Below are 27,248 nucleotides of genomic sequence, written 5' to 3' on the forward strand. Positions count from 1 at the left end.
TGATTGTAGGGTAATTTCGTGAAAATCTTTTTTGTTAAATTATATCGAAATTTATCCCCATTCTCCTCCTATCTAATCCAAAATCCTATCAATCAATTTTCTATAACATCACAAGATGGAGGAGGCTACCGAAATTTTCCGTCCGCTATGAAAAATAAAATGTTATGTAATTGAAATTATCGCAGAATAAAATTATGTGAAGGATCCGGAGAGTGAGAACTTTTCCTGGAAAGAATAAATATTTGTTATCGATATTTGTCCGTTTGTCAATAATTTATAGTAATTTATATTTTTTTAAACCTGAAATCAGTGAATACAGTATTGAAGACTTTTAATGAGTCAATAAATCTCTTGATTTTTTGATCTTTCAGAAGTCGTCGTTCAATCACTGAGTGTCTACGAACTCGACCGAAAAGTGGAAGAACTGAAGGCAACGATATTTCCCCTTGGTTCCCAGATAAAACATCTCCAAATATCCCACTCCGGATTACGAGAGATTGATGAAGACGCGTTCGATCGGTTGGGAACACGTCTGCAATCCCTGGGTATAGTCTCTGGTCAACTCCAAGCGGTTCCCCAAAAGGCATTGACCCCTCTAACTGGTCTGACTAGCCTCGATCTAGAGGCTAATCAAATTCGAGAACTTCCGAGACACAGTTTCTTCGGTTTATCCCTGATAAAACTCAATCTAAAGGGAAATGAGATAGCCAAGATCTCGGAAGACGCGTTCGCAGGTCTCGAGGCGAGTCTCACAGATCTTGACTTATCCGAGAACAAGATCAGAATTTTTCCGATGACTTCCCTGCGAAGAGTCGAAAATCTATTGTCCCTAAAACTAGCATGGAACGACGTATCGCACTTGCCTGAGGACGGCTACTCCCGGTTAGATACCCTCAACTATCTAGACTTGAGTAGCAATAACTTCCAAGTAATTCCCTTGAACTGCTTCCGCTGCTGTCCAGTACTTCGAACTCTTTCCTTATCCCACAACTCGGCGAATACCGTTGACAAAGACGCTTTCATATCGCTCATTCACCTGGAGTCCATCGACCTCAGCCACAACAAGATAATATTCCTAGACGTTGCGACCTTTCGTGCCAATCCCAAACTCAGATCGATTGACCTCAGCCACAACCACTTGCACTACATCAGAGGTATATTCGCTCGACTGCCAGAGCTCAAGGAGCTCTTTCTCGCTGATAACAATATCCTGGAGATCCCAGCGGAAGCCTTCCTGGAGTCCATCAGCCTCTCGGTTCTCTATCTCCAGCAAAACGCCATCAGAAGAATCGACTCCAGGGGACTTGCAACACTAGGTCAATTGGCGCAGCTGCATCTGAGTGACAATTTTATCGAAAGAGTGCCACGTGGCTTCCTTGATCACTGCGACAATCTCTCGACACTCTCACTGGACGGCAACAGAATACGTGACCTAGAGGCCGGCACGTTTTCCAAGTCAAAGCAACTGAGGGAACTGCGACTCCAGGACAATCAGATTACCGAAGTTCGACGGGGAGTTTTTGCCCCACTGCCGACTCTCCTTGAACTCCACCTCCAGAACAACGCCATCACTGACATGGAGACAGGTGCGCTGAAGTCCCTCCACAACTTGCAGCACATCAATCTCCAAGGGAATCTGCTGGCCGTCCTCGGTGATGTGTTTCAAGTCTCCTTCGACTCCACTGGCTCCCTCGTCTCCATTCAACTTGATAACAACGGCCTCGGAGTTCTGCACAATGACTCGTTACGAGGACAAACGTCAGTCAGAATCATGTGGTTGGGCCATAACAGGATGACCCGCCTCCAGGCCCCTCTATTCCGAGATCTAGTGGTCGTCGAGCGACTGTATCTGACCAACAACTCAATCTCAAGGATTGAAGACACAGCGTTTCAGCCTATGCAGGCATTGAAGTTCCTTGAGCTCAGCATGAATCGGTTGAGTCACGTCACGGGGAAGACATTCTCAGAGTTACACGACCTGGAGGAGCTCTACCTCCAGGACAACGTTCTGAGAAAGCTCGATCCTTACGCTTTGACAGCCCTAAAACGCCTGCGAATTCTCGATCTTGCTAATAACTACTTAGGCGAATTGCACAGCACGATGTTCCAAGAGAGCCTGTCCATAAGGACGCTAAACCTCAAGAACTGTACGATCAGGATAATGGAGGCGGGCGTCTTCAAAGGACTCACAAATCTGTATGAGTTGAACCTAGAAGATAACCACTTAACAGCCCTTGCACTGGACATCCTGGACATTCCAGGCTTGCGAATTCTCAAAATATCGAACAACGACTTCAGCGAAATCGACGGTGAGTCCCTGAACGGTATGCCCTCCCTCCAACAGCTGTCAATGGAGCGCTCGCAAATCCATCGATTGTCATTCGACACTTTCTCCAATAACAAACACCTCGGGAAGATCTTGCTCGGTAACAATCAACTCCATTCCCTCCCTGGCACCCTCTTCTCCGGCCTCGATTCACTCCGCGAAGTGAAATTGGACGGCAACAGGTTTCAGGAGATGCCGTACGAAGTCTTCATAAACACCACGACAATAGAATTCCTGTCGCTCTCTAACAATGTAATCCTCCACATCGACACGTCGAGATTAAATGGACTGCGGAATCTACGGGAGCTAGATCTGAGGGGGAATCACATAATATCGGTGTCAGGATTCTCAGATGCCAATTTTTCGAGATTGATATCAATCGATCTCAGCCACAATCATCTCACTGCCCTACCAATGAATTTCTTCGTCAATGCCAACCAACTGCGAAAAGTTGAGCTGTCCGGCAATAAATTGCGCCAGCTGCCCGGTGTTGCTTTGTCAGCGCGAAATATGCCGAATCTCGGGTGGCTAAATCTCACTGGGAATCCCCTGACTAGAGTACATGAGTTCAGCTCAGAGGATAAGTACCCCTCCCTCGAGGAGATCCATATATCAAGAACCAATTTGACGATGGTAACGGGTCAAGATTTCGAGGCATTTCCAGGACTCCTTCATCTCTACGTGAATAACAATTTGATATCGCGAGTGTCACCGAGTGCATTTCAGAGTTTGCGGGATCTATTGACTCTTGATTTGAGTGCAAATGACCTCGAGTTGATGCCACAGGCGAGACTCAAGGGTCTCGAGCGCCTGAAACTTTTGAACTTGACGCGTAATCATCTCAAGACGCTCGAGGATTTCCCCGAGGATCTCAAGGCACTTCGGGTTCTCGACCTGTCGTATAATGAGATTCAATCGATTGGGGAGAATACGTTCAATCGTCTCGGTAATTTATTGGAATTATATCTGGATGGAAATTGGCTGGCAACGGTGTCAAGCGGTTGTTTCGCGAGCCTGAAAAAATTACGGGTGCTGGATGTGAGTGGCAATTCACTCGAATATTTACCCCTCAATGCGTTTCAACCCCTCGAGACCCAGATAAGGAGTCTACGTGTTGAGGGTAAGTGAATATGCAGTATTACCTGTATTTACTTTAATCTCGTGTAATAATACAAACGGAGACAATTCCAGATAGTTCCATTTCCGGTTTCCACTCTGGTGACTTTGTCCTTAATGCACTTGAAGTTTAAACATTTTGGGGGTTACTATTGTCAACAGAGAATCCACTGAGGTGCGGGTGCGAGGCGCAGGAGCTGTGGGAGTGGTTGCGCGATCACCAGAAACTCATCAGGGGTAGCAGAGAGCGTGATAAAGAGGATGGTATGGGGGTGAGCGATGGGGAGGGTGGATTGCTCAGATGTCAGGAACCCATTGAACTTCGGGGCCTTGTTTTTCTTGATCTTGATCCACATTCTTTCTGCTCGGAGCCCCTCATCGTTAACCTTATCATCCAGGATGTCAGGGACTCCTCGGTTATCATCCTCTGGCAGAGCCGGAATCACAGTGGACTGCATGGGTATCAGGTCGCTTATCACGATGTTGATAAAGATCAAGAGGTGATAATTAATGTCAATTATCTTAATCAATTCCTTAATTACACTGATTCCTCTAAAGCCGCATTGACTGAGTTTTTCTTATCAGTTGTGATTTAAAAAAAAAATAAAGAAGGAAATCAATTGTTCTTTCGTTGCATATAGTATTGTTAGTTTTGCTAATACTAAATAAATTAACTACACATTCATCTTTATTTGTCTGGGATTTTTTGCTAAGCTCATTACGAAAATCAGTGAGAAATCTGAAACTGAGGAAAATTTAATTTAATTTCGAAACTTTGAAAAAGTGGCCACAAATACAAAAATTGAATTTCGATATTTTCGGAAAATAATATAAAATAAAGCATAATATAAAATAAAAGAAGAATACATGGATATCAGAAATGAGGACATGTTCCTATTCTGAAAAAAAAGGTAAAAATGGAAAAATCAGAGAAATGTAATTAACTTTATCCTGCGCGCTCAATGACTTTATTGGGTCATTGGATTATTGCTCTTTTTAAAGTGGAAATCTTGGCAGTAAAATTAATTGAGAATTTTATTTAAAGTACCATGAGGTAGCAGTTGATTTTCATCTGATCCATTTGTTCAACTCTCGAAGCAGATTAGTTTTTCAAATATGCATAAGAGCTCTCAGCTCCGTTTTAATGAATAAGCGAATTACAATGGAATTAGCAGGAACTACCATTTAGTTATGAAACCAGGAATTAGGAAGATACTCTCGGGGGGTAAGCTCCCTGCAGTTTCAAACACGTATTAAAGTTGGTACTCTGAATTGTGTATGTTTGATAAATTTACCATTTGTTCCGTGCTAGTTTGTGTAGCTTATCAAGTTGAATTAATTCTCAGGTTTCTCGAGATATTGCTATTTAACTTTTATCATCTTCTTGGGTGTTTCCGGAGTGATTATAATTATGGATAACTGTTGGAAGAAAGTAGAGTGACCAATTTATCGCGAATTATTCGGAAAATAAACGGAGTCATCACTCTCTAAGAATTTAAATTCTAAATACGTCCAAAAATGATGTATCATAAATAATGAACAGAGATTCCTCTTAGAACTATAGTTGATTAATAATTATCCATTAATTCAATGAGGAGGATAAATTGAAGAAATGATTTTTTTCAACAGAGAATATGAAATAAGAAATTAGTAACTTCCGCTCATATATCTTTATAGATACATGGAAAAATTCTAGAGCCGACATCTCGTTCCATCAAGCTATCAAACTTGTCTTCCAACACGCAGTACCTAATCTGCATCGTGGGTCTGGGTAACTGGTTGCCCCAGGCCGACGGAAAAACTCCCCCAGGACAATTCAACTCAAGTGTAGACGATTTGGTGGACCCTTCATCCCTGGAAATGTTGGACTCCCCAACGAGTCGTTGTACAAAGGTAAAAACCCTCGAGAAAGCACGGGTGATAGTCGTCAGTGGTGATGGTGCAGCGATGAGTGACTCCAGTGGTGCTAAGACAGTTTTAACTCGTAGATTAGGCTTAATAGTTGGGTGCTGCATGGGCTTTGTTGTCTTTATTCTCCTCGTCTCCGTTCTTGGCTATCTCAAAGTCAAGAAACAGAGAGAGGCTGTGAAAAGGGACCAGCAGACTGTGCCACCGGAGTACATTTCCTATCGTCACTTTAGCATACAGAGTGGAGATGCTGGTCATAATAATCGGGTTAATAATAATCAAGATGCTGAGTACACGTCAGGGTACGTCAATAATGAGGGTCACACTACCTTGACTGTATAGCGTCAAGCAAGCGGTCCTGCAGATGACACGGCTATTACTAATGTGTAACCCGTGTTATAGAGATTTTCAATCTGACAGGATCGCGATTAGGCGTATGAAAAAATTCTATAAAATCTAGGGTGACCTATAAAAATTCCATTTCATTTCCACTCTCCAATTCCAGCTAATACCCTATTGGATATTTCATAGGAGAAAATTAGAGTTTGACTTTTCTATCAAAATCCGTTGGCAAGAATTTTTCCATTTTTTCTGATTGAATTTCACAATGCAAACCAAAAAAAACCACGGAGAAAATGCGAGGAAAAAACGTGGGAATTCGTGGCCAATAATTTTAATAGAATAAAGTCCAAGAGGAAAATAAAAATGTAATGACTTTTCCCTGGGAAATATCTGATATAATTGACGAAAAAAATGAATCGAGTTTTAATGAGAATTCCATAGAATTTTCCGAAAAAGCGCTAGGTATTTCTATTGAATTTCTTCGTACGTGCAAGTGAGGGAACTGCTCTGAGATCGAACACTGAGAGGTTTAGGGGATGGCACGTAAAATCTGAAGCAATAAAAGGTCCTTGGGTACCTTTACAGAAAAAATCACACTCTGAGGAAAAACGAATAGACGAAAAAGTAGCAATAACAAAAATGGCAAAATATCTGCTTCTACGTCCTTCAAAAAGCAAAACATTTCCAGGAAATACTACACAGAATAAAAATCCTCAGAGATCCATTTGATATTCCTCCATGTTCCATATTCGTACAGACCCACCCTCAGACGTAAACATGACTAACGTTGCCCTCCATTCGGCAAATAAATGCCTCGGGAACAAGATAAAATTTATGACTCAACGAAATTATTGATGAATCTGCCCGATTTCTGGGTGAAAAATTAACAAGAGACTGTGAGAATGCACAGGCAGAATCGAATGAGTGATGAAAGATATTCTCAATGTGATAGATGCGTGTTGTATTGTATACTTGTGATATTAAGAGTTCTGCAGTGGTGATAATGACTTTAAGAGATGAAAAAAAAAAAAATTTTTTACGGCATCGAGAGTAAACTAGTTATTGATTATTGGAGTTGATTGATATGCTAATTGCGGAGTTAATAAGACGTTGATGTTCGATGACTGTTGGTTTGACGTATTACGGTGGGATCTCGATGTTTATCAGGAAGTAGATGTTTCTGCTCTCCTCTGCGTAATTGCTAATTAACTTAACACTGTGTGCCATTACTCGTCTTTATTTACTTCCATTATTATCTCTGTCACGACATTTAAATATATTCAGAATTGTACAGAATTATTTTTTATTTGATGCGTATATCTCTCTATCTTTCAGAGAATAATTAATTAAACTCTGTACATTTCAATGACGAAAACAAAAAGTATCTCCAAACTCTTCGAATTAGAAAATTCCCCGAATTAATCATTTATCATCTGAAATAAAAGCCCAGAAAATTATTTCCCTGCACAATTGTACTCCGTGCATACATCACTGTAATAAATAATGAAATTGTTTTTTAAAATGTTGAGTTGATTATTTTATTCCGAATACCAAATTAGTCTCTCGAAGATAATTCAGTATTCCCTGAATTTTTCAGCCGTGCTATTTCGCGAATTCACATTATTATTGTAATGGATTTGAATAAAAATTCTGTTAGCACAAATAAAATATGAATTTTGGATGTCATAAAAATTATTAATTGCTGGTGAAGTTATTCCTGATGACTACAGCGAATATTTTATTAATTGCGCAAGCAGTCATCCAATGAGTTGCCATTTAAATATTTAAAGTTTAATTTCTCTTTAATTTCTCGTCTGTGTCTTCGCCAATGAACATCAAATATTTCTCAGCAAGACTTAATTGAATTCGAAACCAAGTTGTGGATGGCGTAGGGGATGGTTTAGGATTACAATGAATATATTTGAAGAATTGCACAATCAGTGATTCCCAATAACATTGGCGAATCGTACGTGCACACGTGCGCTGAATTTGCATAATAGCTGTGGAATTACTGACCCACTCGTTACCAGCCATTGACTTTGCTTCGAAATACGTGTTATCTCGGGGTGGGCCTGTGCCCACAGGGTGTGACAAGTGTGATAATTACATCCGCGCTCGTGGGGATTAATTATGATTCGTTACTGAATGCTTTGAAGGATTTGAATATCGATCCGATGAATTAATAATAAGAGATTATAATCAAAACCTTATAAAAAAAAATCTACCTTTCACCGTCCTTGAAATATTCACTCCCCAATGTCTCCAAAATGGTAGGCGGAAAAAATATCCCCGGAAAAAATAGCCCACACACCCAAAACGTGTTAAAACCCACCCAATTTGATAAACCATAGGAAAATTAGAGCCCCTAAAAAAATAGACAACGAAAAAAATAATTAAATTAAAAAATAATTAAATTGAGCGAGTTTTAACACGTTTTGAATGTGTGGGATATTTTTTCCCTGTGATATTTTTTCCGGGATTCCTCCAAAATTTAGGGAATCAGTTGGAGAATTTAGCCATTAAACTGAAATGGCTAGAATGAATTTCTTAGAGGGAAAACCTCTATTTCTGAATGTCTGATTGAATTATCGCCTGCTTCTCTCAGGTATTCTTGTGGTGAAAACCGAACTTCATTACTCAGAGACAAATGGAATTACGATAAAAGGATATTAGTCTTAGTTCTATCTGTTGTTTTGGGACGTACAGAAATGGCGAAGGAAATAATTTATCTGCGACACTGTGGAGGGGATGGAGACGGGAATAAGGGCATGACACACGAAGACTGAACTACGAAGTGGTGTATCCATTATAGAAAACAAATGGAAGTGGAATTCCAGTCGTGGGTAGAATTATTTGGGAAGAAATTGCCGGCATTGTGTGAAGACCAAGTTATTTTCGATTTGAAATTTCTCATGCGAGATCGTAGGGAGTTAATGAATTCGTTGAATATTTAACTGTTAGGGGTGAAATTTCTGACGGTATTTTTTTATTTATTTTAATACTGACGCTGTTGGAGTGACATTTCGATTTGGAAGACAATCTCTAAATAATCTAAGAGATTTCGAATGCGTCGAGTCATCTCATTCGTTGTTTTCTTGAAAAGTGAAATCATCGTTGGTATCGGTAATAATTTCCTCCAGTTCCGGTTTAATTACATGTTGTTCCCACATTGAAGGATTGACTGTTACCTCATCGTCATCGTCAGAATCTCCAGATCCTTCTCCAGATCCTTCTTCAGATCTTTCTCCAGATTCTTCTCCACATCCTTCTCCACATCCTTCTCCAGATCCGCTTCCATATCCATCTGCATCATCTCCAAATGCCCGATTAGCTAGTAAATTCTCAGATCTCATTTGATGGTCACTATTATTATATCCAGAATCCACTGGCTCGTGAAAAGCTTCAACGTCATCAGTTATATCATTTATATCGTCATTACTAGATGAAGTCTTTTTGTCATTTGCTGAACAGCATCTGCACACAGTCAATTGAATACACGAGGAAGGAGAGTAGCAAATTTTTACTGAATCCCCTGGTGACATCTGTTAAAAACTCTCTATTAGGTGATGGGTCCATGTTTAAAAAACATGCGACAAAAACAATTCAGCGAAAAAAAAAAACGGGCGCGTAAAAAATTTGAAAAATCAAAACAAAACGAGTACTTATATCGTAATATACAGGACAAGAATATAATAACTGTGGAATATTTTGGAAACTTTTTTTACTTTTGACTTTGGGAATATTTTTTAAAAAGTTTTATGTATTTCTTTCAAGATGTTTATTTATCATGGAGTTGTGGTGATGGAATTTTCTTTGGACAATTCGGGAGAAAATGGATGTAATTGTTTTTATCATTACTTACAACTAAGGCTGCAAATTCAGAGCTGAACGAAAGAACTACAGCGAAAAGAGTGACAGTCTTCATCATTTCGGCAACAGGTCACTTCCCCTTTCTTTAACTTTTTCGCGAATGACCGTCCTCGACTTTTGATTTTATGATTGAATTTGGATTTATCGCTGTACGTGCCTCTAGATCATCAACATCGCCGAAATAACGAATTCTTCACTGGTTCCACGTTTGTCACCAGCATTGTTGACAAATTGATTGACATAATAAATAACAGAGCGTGAACAAATCTCCAAAGTCCTATCGAACACTTAATTATCATTATCTCCACGCAATAAGAAAAAAATTGCAATCCACACGGAAAATCAACAGATAAAGTATAAAAACCGGATGCATTTTTTTTTACTCTTTTTTCGGCAAAACAATTCAATTTTATATCGCACTCACATGAAATTTCTTGGAATTACAGTACGAGTGGTCAGAATAAAAGAGTATTGGCAGTAAAACTAGCTGAGAAGATAAAAATCGAATGAGTACTTTTAGTTAGAGAAGTGAAACTTTCTCTTCAATATGAATTATTGTGGGTTGTGTTGTAATTTTAGAAGAATGTATTGCTTGCAAGTTCAGCGTCAGCCATTGGAGCTGGATGATCCTCTTAGATATTTCCAGAGATGAATCCAGGGATAAAGGGAAGTAGAGCCTCGGGGTGGAAAATTATAGAGATATAACAGAAGATAGGGTTTGAGATGCAACGGTAGCACAACGGCTTGTGGGTCGGTGGAAACCATTGAAACAAGCACAAGAGAAGGAACAATAGACCTATGAAATATGCATCGCAGTATTGTATCCGTTGGTTGCAGTCTACGAAGCGAGATAAGAGGTGTCAGGATTACAGAGACTGGCAAATGTAATAAACGGAATACTCAGGCTTGAATCCCCCTGAAACGAAAAGACTCTATTCATTTTTTCTATCATTCAACACTATTTATTTATTCTACATGTGAGTTTTTCCATGGAATCACTGGCTCCATTTCTCTCTGATTGTTCTTTCTCGAGTTCACCGACTTTAATTAGCACTATTTCAGGTACCGTACACCAGCAGTACAATTCCCCTGGGATAAAAAAAAAACTGAAAACAGAATGAGACGTCATTTCAAGGAATTAAAAATGTGGGAGAGAGGAAAAATAAAATGCCCCAGGATATCTTCCTCCGATTTTCAATGTGGGGCATCGCTGGGGCAGATAGACATTTGCATTTTTTAGTCTCAAAGTGCATGTGTGAAAAAACAATCGATACCTAGAAAAATTCATGAAAGATAAGTAAAATCAGGGATTTATAGTTCATTGAATTATCGAACTTATCAATCATTCGTTTATTGCAGAGACATGGCAGCACTTTTTATTTGATAAATGTTTAAAAAGTTAATTTCCAGTCCATTTGTACTTTAATACTTGAATATTGAATTAACATTCTGAAATTTCATATTATATTCATATTTTAAAAATTAACTCCAACAGTCATTGGGAAGTATTAACGCTTTCAAAAAATCAATGAATACGTAAAATTGTCGAGGATTCAATCGAGAAATTATATCTTGATACTTCATAGAATCCGGTTTGATTGAACAAAATGAAAATGGAAATCATAAATAATATCAGACACTCGACATTTTCACAGGAATTTTCCAAGGAATTTTTACTGCGGCCCCATTACTCCCTGTAGACTGTCTGAGAGTAACGATCTCCTACTACTGCTCTGCCCCACAATTGCATGAATATAAAATAAACGTCGAGTGTGATGCATTGACCTGCATGTATCAAATTATTAGAATCATGAATTTGTGTCGTCTCCAAACGGCCACCTGCACCATTATTTATACCCGTAATTATCCCTCCACGATAATCCTACCCCAATAATTCCTCAGGGAAGTTAAACAAATGGCGTCAACAGTTGGCACATTTATCTTTTGGATCAAAATGGCATTCTCATTTAATCCACTCTGAATTATTCATTACTCAAAAATTTTCGCATTATATTATTACCAATTAAAATTCGAAATTCTCCTAAAAAAGCAATGACAACTGCAAATTTTCATTAATAATAATTATCGAGCATTACTTTTTTTAGTACTGATAACAGAGAAAAAAATATTAAAAATCGTTGTATCTAAAAATAAAATTCCTAAAGTGTAATTAATAAAACAAAATTTCTGTCTTTTATATTTTTTTCGTGTTATATTACACATGCAAAAAAAATATAAACAATAACTGGAATAAAATGAAAATGGATATTATTACGTTTTATCAATTCAAGGATAAAACAACCGCAGTGTGAACCTCGCGGTCATAGAATGAGTGTAAATATTCAGGATCATTTGATATACGATAGGTGAAAGAAATGTAATGCGTATGCACACCAGGGGTTCATGCCTCATGAAAAATCTCCACCTGAGTTGCATATCCTGGTGGCAACGTGGGGTGCAGACTGCCATAATCGAATGAATTATGGAGGTCATATAGTGTATCTGAGCCTTCATCCTTCCCTTCAGCAACAGACGTAAATAAAAAGTAAATTTTCCCTAAAACCTGAATGGATTTCATACATGTAGAAAGATATTAAAAATAATTAGTGTCAATTTGAGAAAGAAATTTCTGTTCAACATAACAAATAGCTGAATTAAACAGCTCTTCTCTATTTTGTTTAATCACATTTATTCTGAATGCTAAAAATAATATTGAAAGAATATCTTACATGTCATCTTGCCACATCTCACAAAATATAATTGGATTATCCTCTTTGATGAGGACTCCACCTGCAGCCTGATTAAATGAATAAAGGAAGAAAGGGGAAATGGGTAAAATCTCGGATAAAATCTAGGAATTTAGTCTGAGAGCACAAAGTGTTCTGTTGAAATGTGGAGGATGATATTCTCACAATACGTGAGATAAAAAAGTGTTCTCGTATCATCTCCAAAGAAATCGAGGCGAGAAAAGTCACCGATGTGAGATAGAATATTCCCTAGAAGGACTGGAATCTGAGAAGGATTTTGGTGTCCCTTAAATAAAGATTGCATTGATATAGAAAATGGAAAAACCAGGAAATACGGGAAATCGAATTCCATTATCATACGTTCATCGAGATTATTTATGAATGGAACAATTATTTGAAAAGATACGATAAAGTGAGACTAGGCGAATTTTAAATTCTTCTTTGTCATCCATTTATCTCGAAAACTATCAATTGGAGATGAGAATACTAAAGGACTTTTTTGTAACTAATTCAATTTAGGATAAAAAAGATCTTTTGAGAGCTTTTCGTAAAATCCACAGTTTTCGAGATCGAAATCAAATACGTTAAATCAAATAATTTAATCTACGCCATTTCACGTTCTCACCGTTTATCTCATATTACTCGAGTACGTACAATTGTACCCGAGAACATTTCGAGTTGATTAAATTATATGAAGTGCACCGAGAAAGAATCAATAATTAAATGTAGTCAAAAATGAATACAGTGATCTTGTCAATTAGGAACAATTTACATTCGGTGGATTGAATTAGCACTACGCAAAGTAAATTAGAACCCGTTCATTGTAAAAAAAAAAAATACAATTAAAATTCATTCGCTTCACTTTTAATGTAAATACAACGAGAATTTTCGGATTAATACCGCGATTACAACAGAAATAGTCCAGCCTCATCATCATATAAATAATTCCCACTGATTCTCTCTCCCAGGATGGGATAATTCAGTGGATGTCCGGCAAAATTGGATCCCTGACACTTTTCAAATGTAGAATTTAAATGAGGACAGATTGATGTTAATTAATTCATCGTGTTAATCAATAATTCTATTTATTTATCTCACTTTACGCGGTAATCACTGAGTTTTATGTTTCATTCATCTGACATTTAAGCGAAATTTTAGCAGAATTTTGAGAATATGAGGTGCGTTTTCAGGGAAAATATTTGTACTTTATTTGATCTGATGCTTTTTTCATGAGAAATCACTCGGCCGCAGAACAAGACAAGACAAGAAAAATGTATTTAAATAATGCTTTATCGATATTTTAGATGAATCATTAATGCATTTCGTTCGTTATAGTTAATCGCTTAATTATTCAATTTGATAATTCATTCCGCCGGCACTCAATGGAAATTCTCCGACAACTGCCAAAATTCCAGTGCATTCACAGTGAAAATGTTCTTATTTTGTGAATAATTTAATTCCATAAGAAGTAACCGATGACATACGATCTACGATAAAATAGTGGAGCTCACCAGTTCCTCGGGAGGTAAAATGATTAATAATGATTCCAGAGAGTTGAATTAATCAAGACCCCATTGGAGATGGATTTCTGAATATAGATAGAAGAGATCCAATAACAGCTACCGTAGAATTCCAAATGAAAAAGTGAAAAATAAATAGAACAAAAGGATGAATTTTAAACTCGAGCGTAGAGGGTAGAGTACATACATTGGAGCTTGCCAAGTCGTCACGAACACCAGTGAAGAATAAGTTTGAGAAGAGTTTGACCCGCGAAGTTGTTGGAATCGATAGCTAGTTCCGCAGTCCACCAACTGGCAAGAGTTTCCTTCATCGTTAAAATACAGAGTGTCAGTGCCAAGAGAATCTCCAGCTTGATCTTTTTTCCATTAACTCGACTCACTCCCATCGTTTTACTCCTCGAGCCTCTATTCCATTCTGTCTCAACCCTCCAGTTAGGTGTGACTCAATGGAAAGGATAAATAGAAGAGTAAAGACTCCCATGTAACTCTCATTTTTATTTTTATTCATCTCCATCCATTATTTAAGTTTCATTGCTGGAAGTAGCTTTAGCTCGGTGCAAAGCTACCGCAGCTTCTTTCAACTTTCATTTCGTCTCGTTATTATCATTTAGTCTTTGCTGATTAAAAGAAGAAAACGGCAAATTTATGTTGGGAATTGAAATTGGAGAGGAAGAATAAAATATACCGTGGGAGAGGAATGTATTTTTCTTGTGCGTTCGTAACTAGCAAGTGGAATATTCCCAGTAATTCTGGATAATATCACCGAGGAGAACAGTTTAATCAAAGAACCGATTCGATTTTCGATTAAAAAACTATTTCGATGGAATAATTCACGTACGAAGATAGAAATTAATCTTCTATTGATGTTCCTCCATACAATTGCAGGTACGTAATTTAACAATAGATATTTCCCAGTGGAAATTGAATATATTCTCTTGAAACGCCAGTTTTCGTTTTTTCTCCTTTTTTAATTCCACGCTATCTCCAATAAATAGGTACCTTTCGTTAGAAACAATGGACGCTTCGTCCCCGTCAAATATTAAAAGAATGAAAAACGATATCTGAATTGCAAAAGCGGGGGATAAAATGTTTGGAAAAAAAAAATCGGAGAATTCTAGTTGCAACGAATTGAATGCAATCGGAATACACAATCATCGAATGGTGAGTTTTCCCCGGAATGTAGCAATTTTCCACCGAACGAATGAATGAATAAAAGGGGGTGAAAGAAGACAGATACAACCGACTCACCAATAAAAAATGAAACTGTAAAACCGGGAGAAGCTCGTAAAATTGGTGTTCAATTATCAAAAACACAGCATCACCTGGGACTGCCATTCCATTGACAGTGTGAGGTGGGTCAGGGACGATTGAGTCTCGTTTCAATATTTTTTTATTCCCCCCAAAAAAGGGGGACGAAATCCTTGTATTTCTACCCTTTCCACTTGGTGAATTCTACTGGGTGACTGCGACCCAGTTTCTTCACAATGGCAAGCCGAGTTTTTATAGGATTTTATAGGATTGTTGAATCCACTGGAGTACTGCGGCAACTGATATTTTGTTGAAAATGAATCACCTAACACAAACCCACTCCGACAGTGGACAATGGATCGGACAATGGAGAATGAAATCCGGTACTTCCGGATCTTTGAGAGGACTCCAGTCTTCCCTCTTCTGATTGTCAGAGTTCCCTTGGGGAATACTCGAGACGATCGTTATTGCACTCTTGGATATTTCGTTATCTATTTATCATTCACTAAATTCTCAAAGTTCATTCATTTTCATTCACCTGGAGAGAAATATTCAATAAAAATTACGGTATTTCATTTGAAAATTTACTTGGCAGTATTGTAATTTGTATTAAACATTCCTCTCCATGCACTGAGGAAAATTATTTAAAAAATTGCTATGAAGAACAGTAATCGTATAGCAAAGTGGCGGCTTAGGAATTTTTAGCTGAGAATTTGGAAAAAATTAAAACTTTTCCCAGAATCTTTACTCAACATCGTGTGAATTTCATCTCGATCTCCAGACGTCCATCTTCCAGGGAAAAATCTAACAGCACTAGTTTGCTACACGAATATTATCGGTTATGATAATTTCCTGAATAAATTTCCCTCCGTGTAATGTAATTCATAGAATTCCCACTGGTCTTGAGAATTCAATCAAATGATGACCTGAATTTTCACTATTTTCACGGACTGACAGAATTCCCAGAGAATTTTATTCGTGAATTTTCCTCTCATGTAGTCTCGAGGTTGAAAATCTAAACAGGAATCTAAAGAGTCACGTCTCCCCCTTCAAATTTCCCACCAACTTTGTTTACAGACGATTCCCTTGAAGACTGTAAACATCTGGAAAATCCACCGAGAACAAATGCAGCCAGTAATGTACAACAACACCTCTAATTTGCTCGCAAAGTGAATTACTCAGAGGTGGAATTGGTGGTATTGGGGATGGGTCGACCCTAAACATCCGAACAAATTGGGAAACGTCCATTAATTAAACGGACTCTGTCCATTATGTCCTTGACAAGGACCTCGCACTCCTCTCCTCGCTGTTTCCATGCTCAATCAACATATCACCGGTCATTAAGCAAATTGCAGGCAATACTGGTCGATCACTCCCCGGAGTGATGGAGGAGATCCACCTGAGCATCCCCTCCGATTCTTTTTACTTTCTCTATAGATTTGATGTACGTCGGTTTCGTCGTCAATAGATTCTAATATACTGGCATTCGGTATAATATACTATGCAAATCGGTCCTGTAGTAGTGGTCCATTGGTGCTCCATGACCTGGTCTACCCCACAGCTTTTTCCAAGTGTCAAAATGCCTTCTGCAGCCCTCCTGCTCCATCCTCCTCTCCTCCTGCGAATTATTTCTTTTTATTTCCTTCATGAGGTTCATTGCTAAAAAAATTGAAGACTTTCCTGTTTAACAGTTTTCAGAAGCGGTTTTTATTCAGAGCGGAATATCTCCGAAAGAAATGCAAATAGCGATATTTTCTTTATAAACAAATTCGTAGGTATAGATTAATTCTATAAAAAAGATTTTAACGAAAATTTCGGTAGTTCGCCCAGAAAAAAATCTCGAATTTTTTTCAAATGAAAACTGTTAATTGCTTGCAAATAGTTAAACGGATTCACACTTTATCGCTTCGTGACTGAAACAAACTCGGAAATTTTTATTTTAATTCGAATTTTCAGTGGAAACCGGGAAACTCAACACCAATTTCAACAAAACAGAATTTCGAATGAATCGGTAGGGTTTAATTAACCGAATTCGATTGGTTCATCTCTGGAATGTATGACCAAACGGAAATTTATCGTTCCAATTTTTCCCTCGACGTTTTACATTTTTAATGGCAATTTATCCGAAACTGTAACATGATGAAAAGATCGAAGAAATGTACTGGAAATTATAGGGCAAAATTTTTCAGCAGTGTATATATTTTCTCATATTTATTGGAGCCTAAAAAAAGTTTCGTGCATCCTTTTATTCACTCACCAGTGCTCTCTCCCGTTTTCGATGAATTTGCTCGGTGAGGGCAGTGATGTGTTCACGATTTCCAATGTTCAGTGACCGCAGACTGTAAAAGAAAAATCCAAATAAATCCATGATGGATGGGAGAGTAAGAACGAGGAATTATTTCACCTGAATAGCTGGAATTATTCACGAGTTTTTACCGAGGGCAAGGAATATTTTTTTTCACTCCCAGTGAATGTCCCGGGGCATTTTGCGGAGAAATACACTTGCCATGATTAATTGCACCATTTGGCCTTATGGTACCGGAAACTCTGTACTCTGGGCACCGGCCAAACTCGTATCGTAAACAACATAACACCTAGAGTGGCATAACTTCATTGAGTATTCCATTAAACGCTATCAAAATGTCCAGTCCTACGCTATAAATACAGGGATCAGTACTTATGATAATTTCTATCCTCATGATTCCCGATTCCACATCAAGAAATTCCCCAAAAAAAATCAATTCCGAAATAAACTGCTATCACCTACAAATAACAAATGGAATTATCTACTCCCTAAGTTTACAAAAAACACCCCATCCACCCGAGATATCAAAATTATCATCAGTACCTTTTTTCTAGTTCTCATCACCCTTTACAAAAAATGTTCTCACGAAAATTTCGATATCTCCGTTAGATTGAGAGATATCCCTCAATCTATTCATACTTGATATTTATGATCAATTCATGATGACTTCAAGTACTAATTATTTTTTAAATTCAATGTAAATATGTTAAATGGTGTAAATAAACCGATTTAAATCTGTCGGTGAATAAATAATGATCGTAATTAAGTTGTTGAGTTTGAAATAGAGAATTATAAACGATGGGAACCACTGGATTAATCCAGACATTTTTTCTATCGACATGATCGCGAGGCGTTATGTAATCTAACATCTGCTAATTGACGAATCAGGTTGTAATGGGGTAACTGGGGCAGAACACTGGCATTCACTTCACCCCTTCACAATTCAGGGTGTGGAGTAGTGGTTGAATGCGCACTTGGATCAATGTATTCAGCAGTAATGCAGTTGTCCCTCGAGTGTAATACTATCTCCAGTAATTTGTCGCACCAGCCATGCTTCGTTACACTATCGACTTTACCAGGTGTACAATACTGTTCGGTTATAAACAATTATTAAGAGATTACGCAGCAGATCACTGCGATCTTGTAATGCAGAAAATATTAAAGGACTTTAGGACATGAATAATCAACTGAAGACAATCCAGACGAACTGTCAAATATTTCTCCGATCGGTCAGAGAGAGATTGGAGTGAAATTCATTTGGAATCCTCTGAGGAAATTCTTTTGGTCCCTCGTGGTGATGTTTAATGCCTCGTAAATTATCCTCTTTGCAGTTTTATAGTACAGCATGGAGCGAGAGTACATAGACTTATCATGCAGGTTCAACTGGCTTTAGCAATAATTCATAAAGGACTTACCTGTCTATGGTATAGCCAGGTCTCGTCGCATCAGTCGTTAAATATCTTGTACACGATGGATGAGAGTAGTGTCTTCTTGTTGTTAGCAGGGGCACTAGTTCAACCCCTCCGGTTAATTTGTACACCTGCATTTCTTCGTTGAATGGATTCCTCGGGGATGAGGGGTGAGGGTCTGGAGTTATTCCTGAGAAAACAGCCGAGTTTACCCCTTTTTTTTCTCAATCCATTGTGTCGTCAATTGTGATAATCAAGAAATAATTATTATTTGTAAACGTGTTCTTTGATTGTCTTCTATAAAAATTACTCATTTCTTCTCAATTTCGGATTTAATTGATAGCAAAATGTCAATGAATTCTGGATGTAAATAATTGTTTAGAGTGCATTTAAATTATATTGAAAATATAAAATAAAAATGTGAAACGAAACATTATTGTAATCGTCCAAACTTTATGAGGAATTTCTGTAAATTTAAAAAACTTGAAAGATTAGACAATTGGTCGAAAATTGGTGAAAGAAATGGAAGAATTGATGGGGAGTAATTTTTCCGGGAGTTGTATCAGCAGAATAAATCGTTTAGAAATGTAAAAATCTATGACTTCCTAGGATTATGTATTTCGTGCGAACAGATGTAATTCATTACTACTTGATGAAGATTAATTTATAGAACGTCACCTGCTCTGGCACGTGCATCGAAGAATTTATTAGAGTCCGTGAATGCCAGTGGGTCAATTACATCTTTTCCACGGACTCGAGTGAGAAAAGAGTCTGTCGTCCATCCCTGGAACGAGAAAGAAAAGTTATGTAACATCCCTAATATGATGAGATGAAATTTTCATCGTTACGTTTTTGCATATTTTCACCGATGCAAATTACCAGTCCTGAGAGCATCCCCAGACGTCACATTAATTAACAACAGCTCTCAACATGTTCTTCTACCGACTTTCAACTTTGTTTGTGGATAAAAAATTAGAAGAAAAAAAAACATGAAGAAATAAGGTTGAGCGGAGAATTTTACTTCAGAACTTTTCACTTCTAAATTTAGTAGAGAAGGGAGGGAGGGATTTAATTAGATTTACTTGTGGATGCACGAGTGCCTCATAAGTTTCTTCAGACAAATAACAGAGTTTGATAATCTCCAGGTAATTTTTATGAAACGATATTACCACGGATTATTCTCATTGAGCAATGGATTTTGATTTTTCCTCCTGTATTTTGTCAAGTATCGCAGAAAAATAAAAATAAACATAAAATCGTTAAGTAGAAGAATTCATAGATTAGACTTTTTAATTATTAGTGTTAATTTCTTTAATCAAATAGTTGTGTTCATTTATTGGCAGTTCTTGGAAAGATACTCTGAATTTTTTCATGGGGAAATATGGGATTTCCGTGCAAGACACTTGCTGTTCAATCCACATAAGTGGCAATCGCGCTACGCAAACACGAATGTGCGTACCATGGACTCGAGGAATCGCACACCAAGCATCCTTGGATCTCTCCATGGCGCACCACCAGGACCAGGTCGTCCCCATGGGTAGTATTGCCTCGCCAGCTAAGCAAACATGTCGTACCACTCAATTAAACAAACTAAAACCCATTGAAAAGAAAATTCTCAGGAATATAAAATTCAGTAAAAAATATCGATATAAAAATAATGCCAAATTTGTGTTTGAATATTTTTAATGAATAATAAAAAGAAATAATGACAATGGGTAGACCTAAAATATGAAATATAAAATATAAATAAGGAGTGAAATTTTGTAATTAAACCTTGAGATTCTGTAAAAGCATTCCCTCAAATGATAAAACTAGAATAAAATGAATCATGAAAAGAATTAATTGATAAATAATGTATTAGAGAGACTGTCCCAGTTTGATGCACTAGAAGTGAAGTGTTCGACTGAAACCATTCCCAATGCATGACCTCAAGACCCAATCATACCAACGCCATGACCACGTGGACAATGTCCGTCATAATATCTGAATAGACCGGAATATCATGAGGATGATGTGGTCTTAGTGATCAGTTATTCCTGTCACGGAATGCAAATGGTGATAACGATGTGTATGCACCTGTATTCGTGCCTGAAAGGCTCAAAGCAGTCTTTCGCGTGTTCCCAGCAATACCTAATGGGACACGGCAAAAACAGGGTGCATCCAGAGGTGACGACGATGTAACACGAATAGTATTATTATTATCACAGTCTTTATGACAGATAACGATAATGGCCAAGACTCCACCAAATTCCTACCTCACCTGGCGACTTCCGGTCGAAGTCATGGGAAAATACTGATTATTGAAATTCATTATTTCTGCATTCTACTTTCATTCATTCAAATGTACAATTAAAATCTGCAGTGTAACCTGTGTTCTGATGCAATGAAGATAATGTATGTTTAATTTGGAGAAATATTAATATTAATATCGTTGATTTTTTTATTTTAAATTGTAGCAAGTAATTTTTTTATTGCACATTTTTCCGAATTTCGCCGATTCTCGAATTTTTCATTTTATTTTTTTCAAAATGATACGAACGATGAATTCGAGAGCGAAATAAATCATCCATTAATTTGGTAATCCCGTTATCAGTAATTATAAAAATCTGTGGTTTTATACTGAAGGCACAAATTGACGATTCCAAAACCGAAATGTTTTTTACGAAGAATTCGTTTACGAGTGTCAAACAGCTTTATTTGGTACATTCAACATTTATACATAAGCGACGTACACAAAATGCTCATTAGTTCAGCATCAGACGAGATCAAATTAACGCAGTAATATGTAATCATAATGAATCAGCTCCGTCGAAATCCCGCGATAAATATTTAAACTGCCGACTCATAATAAATCCACAATGACTCGATTGAATCCAATCAACCACATGATAATCGCAATCATATTAAGTGAAATATTCAACTCGGTGTTCATTCGCGGAAAAGCCAATTGAAATTTCGTAGGCAATTATTGTTCAAATATCCTCCTTTAATTGCTTTACACTCATTGCCTAATACCATCGATTGCATTTCATTTTCTTTATCCCGCTATTATTGTTATTATTGTATTATTATTACCCTTGTTATTCTCTTTTTTTATTTCAAGAGAAATATTTTTGAAGGCAGTAGAAGAGACAGGTATTAGTCAGACAAATGAAATCGTCGAAAATTCGTTCAAAAAACGGGAATAATTCAAAAAACGGCTATGGATTTTAAACTAAACTTAAAAATTGAACAAAAAATTCAAAACCATCGATTTGATATTCAATCTGTTAGTAATCGAATGATTTCAATTACGCGCTTATAATTTATTTATTATTATAGGGAGCCATACTATCTGAGGAAGACATTCGACAATTTTAATTGTTGTTAGAACATTTCTTCAAATTTTTTTTACAAATTTCTGAGAAATAATTGATAACATTAACCGAAAAATACATATCGTTTTGAAGTTTTAAATTGTTAAATGTTTCACGGACTTTCATCGCAATGGAGGAACTTTCCCCGGTTCTCAATAATATTATACAATAATATACTATAATAATAATATACAAAAAATCTCAAAACTTACACTTTCACTTTAAAATTAATAAAAACACGCACACGACTATGAAAATTAGTGATTCATTGAATAATAATGAAACCAAAAAACCCTTATATTTTTTTACGACAGTAGATTCACGGTTTCCCGGAAATTGAGAAAAGGCATGGAAAGTGAAAAGATATCGGCAATAACTCCTCAATTAAGGGAATTGTTTTGAAATGTTTGACAGAAGAATCGATTTGGCTTGTAGATCTATGTACATGGGCTAAAACCCCAGGTGTATCGTGCAGATTGGCTGGGCTATTTTGGCGACTGGTATATGAAAGCAGTACAGAGACCCATGCAATCACGCATCCATCTAGTCTCAAGCCCCTGAATAAACTACACCAGCACACATATGCCACCATCTCAATTGAAAATTCCCTCAACTCAGGATGCAACATTTGCACATATTGTTGCTTTGCATGCGACCTTCAGAGTGATCATCAGCAAGGGCGTTGTGTATGATGAATCAAATATAGACCTTGGACTGATTGAGGGATGATGATAAGCGATAATGAAGGGTCATTACTTTTTATGGACTAAAAATTGAGTGGAATGGTAATTTCTTCGACAACTAGGTCTCGCTTTGAATATTTACAAAACTAAAAGATGTCTTCATGGTGCATGGACATTAATAGTCTCTTCAATTCGATTTAGCAAGAGCAATAATTGAATTTCTATGAAAGTTCAATGAAGGTTCAGAGGAATAATTGAATTGTCACAACTATTTTTATTGTCTCATCAGTTGATTATATTTCCAGCTTAATATTGACTCTGCATACGGCGAATATCGACATTCAGGGAGACTACAAGAGCAATATTATTTTTTTCATTTCCCATGATCACTGAGTCACTGCATAAAACTGTCGCACGTCGAAAACGATACGTTAGTCTACAACTTTGATTCATTCACCTGTTGTTTTTATTTATATCATATTTATTTCCAACGGCAAAGATGTTATCACGAGTGATGTATTTTTCTGTATCAAATTCAATGAATGCCAAGTAACATGCGAATACATTTTATCTATTCATTAATCGACGCCAAATATTTCAGTAACAAACATAAAAAAAAGTGAGAAAACGCCTAGTCTCCTAGCGGAGCATTCAGGGAATATCTCTTAATCCAGGAAAAATCGCGACATTTTTCTCATGACCTTTTTTGTACAGCAGAATAAACGCTGCAAAAAAGATTTACACAAAAACCTCGGTATCTCTCTTAGATTCAGAGATATTCCGTCGAGTGCATTCCCATTACCTTTTAAGATCAATAGTGATTTATATTTTCAAAATTAATTTATAAATTGATGAGGACAAGGTACACTTGGGGGGATGTAACCGAAAGTTTCGTGAAAGAGTACTTTTATTCTCGAAATGAACTCTATTTTACCTGACCATGTCCACTGCTTCTTGGTGGCCCCAGTGGTTCAAGATGGACATTCTTCTTCCTCAAAGCTCTCTCACAGGGTGCTCCACCCCCCGGCTTACCCCAGGGCGAGTAGTTCGCCTGCATCTGCCGCAACTGAGAACAGTTTATCAAAGCATGATGTCGTTAATATCGATTCCATTAGCTGGAGTGAAGGAATAATGGAGAGGAAGTGTCTTGTATCGTTTAGCTACGGTGACAGCAGAACCTCCGGCATTAATCAGACCCCCAGCTACTGTTAATCTATCACATTGGAGATTATACGAATCTTGGAACGAATAGAACAAAACGGAACTTGTTAATTGTTCAGTATCTGCATCAAGTATTATATTACGCAAAGTACTTTTTCTTTAAATACACATTTTTCCAATTTCTTTCTGGTAAAAAAATCACTGATCCCCAGTTTTCACTTCATTTTTTGTTGATTAAATTCGGTAATTATATTTGTAATCATTTTTTTTTACGTAATAGAATATTCGCATGAATATAAAATCTTGTAATTTTTCAATTATCCACATTTTACTACCATTTTTATCATTTCCAAAATTCAATCAATTCTTTAAATCCGGACTTCATCAAGGTTTCGAGATTAATTATGAATTAAAGTAATCATCATAATTATCGAAGTCGACAATAATAATGATAATCGATTACTGTGTTTTCCAGTAATTTGATAAGCATTAATAATGAGAAAGTGGAGAATTAATGATTAAAACAATAATCATTTTGCAAAATGTTAACGCGTAAGAGTAGGAGGAAAGGATAAAATTGATGTATCTACCTGACTTTGTCAAATTATTCTAAAATTGTTATCTTTTTCTTGCAATCCGGTCTGATCTATTAATTCTCACCGAGCTGGAGACGTTCCTCATACGCACGTACAGTCAACATGTTCCTGTCCCCTTACCATCAATTCCCTCACCCTCGAGTACACACTTGTGCATTGTGTTACACGATGTACAAATTGATCGTAGCACTAGGCAGTTGTTAGCATAATTTCGAGAGCTCACGCAAAGCCCCAGATGTCCGATTTGTCTCGAGGGAATTCCAATTCCTGGCGCAATCCTACTCGATTCAAATTTGATGGGCATTCCAGAAGGGGATTCCCCAGGACTGATTCGAAAAGAATTATCGCGGACACTCAGTGAATACCAAATCACTGGAAGAATATCGTGATTTTTTTTTCCGTGATCTTCTGCCATTAGGATCGAACTCTCAAGTCGTTTGTCTTCATTGTTCGATGGAGATGCCTCTGGGGGAAACAGCTGCCTGAATTTTACCCAGCTATCGATTATTGCACTCGGCTTAAAAGACAATCCGCATAAAACTATTTATAACTCCACCCGAATGATGTTGCATAATGTTTTTGTTATGATGATATGTTCGAGCAACGATCAAACTTCGGGATATTTCTTCCAATGAATTGCCAGGTAACGAGGATAAAGCCAGAGTTATTTTAAAATATTGACGATTTTTTATTAGTTTTCAGACTTCAATTTTATTATTTTCAAAATATAACTACCCCTCAATTTTCAACGCTCATTTTAGTTATTTTTATAACTACTTTGCGTGGAATTTCATCTACTCAGTTTAATACTGATTTAAAAATTCAATGTCAGTCATTATTTTCTATAATTTGTATTCCCTCTTTACAATTTCGCACATTATCATCGATAACTCTTGATCGAATCGATGGAATCAAGGGATTTCTAACGCTCTCATCGCGATTACGGGCCTAGATCATTTCCTTATGGATTAGATGAGTTTTTAATTCGGAGAATGATTTCCCATTTTCTGCAAATGAACTCGAGATTTCCGTAAAAATTTTTCGGACGTGACTGATAATGTTTTATCAGATGAAAGGAAGGAGGGGAGGTGATAGTACGATAAAAAAAAAGTAACACGTACTTCACGCTGTTCGCGATGCTTCTGATGCTGCAACTCCGCCTTTCGTTTCTTCCACATGGTAGTTCCCTCTTGAACAACCCGACGTTCTTGTTCCTTGCGAACATGTTCCACCACTTCCGGATTGTACGTCGACTCCAGACACTCAGCCATCCCCAATGCCCACCCCTTGCTATTTATTTCCCCTCGAAAGAACGGAAATGGGTCAGAATGAGCACTTGGAAAATCCAAATGTTTATTTTTATCCTTTCGTTTGTTGAGGTCTGCAGGTGATACTTTTTTGGTTCTTAATCTTCTCGCCGGTCGGCTCCAATTATTTTCTCAAATCCCTCCGCGGTCTGCGGATTAAGAAATCATGGGAGTTATTGGCGGAAAAGTTTTACCGAGACAGCGCGAGTTTTATTAATTCTTAGTGGTAATAATCCTAAAACTTCATTGGAAATTAATCAGGATTCGATCGAGTCGGTAGTTATTATTCCTAAAATCCATAGTTTTCCAGATAAGTCAATATTTAACAGAAGGGAAAATTCGATATTGGAAATTTCAGTTAATCCGGATTTCAAAGCTTTCGTCATTACCAATTAATACCGAAATCTATCGACTTGAGAAGAAAATCCTATATAACTTTTTTGTAGCTAATTAAATTTTCAAGGAAAAGGGGCTTTCAATATTTTCTCTTAAAACCCACCATTTTCACTTAAATCAATATTTAATAAAAATGAGAAAAATGAGAGAAATGAGAAAAATGAGAAAAATGAGAAAAATGAGAAAAATATGAAACTGGACTGCCTCAAAAATTTCAATGAAGCCAAATGATACAATTTCCGTAATTATGAAATAACTGTGCAAGAAAATAAATGTATATACTTAAAGAAATAAGCAATTGTTATTATTAAAAAAGGGTGAAATTCGAGTTATGGTACTCGAAAAATTGCAATAAAAATTTCGATGAAGGAGTTGTAGAAATTGTAAAGTTATAGCTCACAGTTGAATCCACAGAAATAGGTTCTCCAGTGATGGAGCACACGCGACTGGCTTCTCCCTCAGGTTCAAGCTCGTTTCAACTCAGTTAATACCAAGAAGAAATAGACCGAGGCATTGGTATTCATTCGTGATGTCGCTTCGCTCCGGAATACCGCTACACTGAAGGAGTCAACCTGGGGTGTTTCAACCAAACTAGCACATCCACTCGTACATCTATGACCTTCGGACCTCAGACATCACGCCAGGATCAATCCAGGTCGATCCTCATATTGATAACACAGATCCATCTTGAATGAGACCTTCAGATGGAATAAAACCACTGAGATAATACAAAAACAGTCTAACGATTATCAATTATTCAACTGGAATAGGAAATTCTAATATGTATATAATAATAGGGAACCGCTCCTCGATGAATCCAGGATTATCGATCGTGTATTAGTCAATACTATATTATTTTTCATTCTTTTATTCATTTTTTTTTTCGGCGGTACCAATTGATTCAGGCACGTGGACTACGAATGGTCGATACCATCAAGTGAGTGAAAAAATGTTTTCG

The 27,248-nt window shown here is 37.2% G+C and overlaps 3 protein-coding genes across 4 annotated transcripts in view; 1 reads left to right on the top strand and 2 right to left on the bottom strand.

Moving 5' to 3' along the window:
- LOC105265823 (chaoptin) overlaps positions 1 to 7,178 on the top strand; it is a 33,589-nt gene extending 26,411 nt beyond the window's left edge. The window contains exons 3-5 of the mRNA XM_011303565.1: positions 372 to 3,446; positions 3,605 to 3,942; positions 5,120 to 7,178. Of these exons, the coding sequence (XP_011301867.1) occupies positions 372 to 3,446; positions 3,605 to 3,942; positions 5,120 to 5,692 (3,986 nt within the window). The 3' untranslated portion in view covers positions 5,693 to 7,178. The remainder of the gene's footprint in view (positions 1 to 371; positions 3,447 to 3,604; positions 3,943 to 5,119) is intronic.
- A 1,485-nt stretch (positions 7,179 to 8,663) lies between these two features.
- Positions 8,664 to 9,646, bottom strand: LOC105265824 (transcription initiation factor TFIID subunit 11). The gene is made up of 2 exons (XM_011303566.1): positions 9,555 to 9,646; positions 8,664 to 9,234 (listed from the first exon to the last, which is right to left on the bottom strand). Exons 1-2 carry the CDS (start codon positions 9,618 to 9,620, stop codon positions 8,773 to 8,775), a joined length of 528 nt encoding a protein of 175 aa, XP_011301868.1. The 5' UTR covers positions 9,621 to 9,646; the 3' UTR covers positions 8,664 to 8,772.
- Positions 9,647 to 14,105: 4,459 nt separating this feature from the next.
- LOC105265826 (uncharacterized) lies at positions 14,106 to 26,825 on the bottom strand. 2 transcript variants are annotated; one of them, XM_011303567.1, is made up of 8 exons: positions 26,691 to 26,825; positions 25,709 to 26,043; positions 23,765 to 23,896; positions 20,251 to 20,346; positions 19,470 to 19,575; positions 18,798 to 18,981; positions 17,335 to 17,416; positions 14,106 to 16,695 (listed from the first exon to the last, which is right to left on the bottom strand). In XM_011303567.1, the coding sequence occupies exons 2-8, from the start codon at positions 25,856 to 25,858 to the stop codon at positions 16,549 to 16,551; spliced, it is 897 nt and encodes a 298-aa protein (XP_011301869.1). In that variant the 5' UTR covers positions 25,859 to 26,043; positions 26,691 to 26,825; the 3' UTR covers positions 14,106 to 16,548. The 2 variants fall into 2 exon arrangements, with proteins under 2 accessions (XP_011301869.1, XP_011301870.1); XM_011303568.1 differs by lacking the exon at positions 20,251 to 20,346.
- Positions 26,826 to 27,248: the final 423 nt, after the last annotated feature.

Source organism: Fopius arisanus, unplaced genomic scaffold (genome assembly GCF_000806365.1).
Source record: "Fopius arisanus strain USDA-PBARC FA_bdor unplaced genomic scaffold, ASM80636v1 scaffold00032, whole genome shotgun sequence".
NCBI classification, from domain to species: Eukaryota; Metazoa; Arthropoda; class Insecta; order Hymenoptera; family Braconidae; genus Fopius; species Fopius arisanus.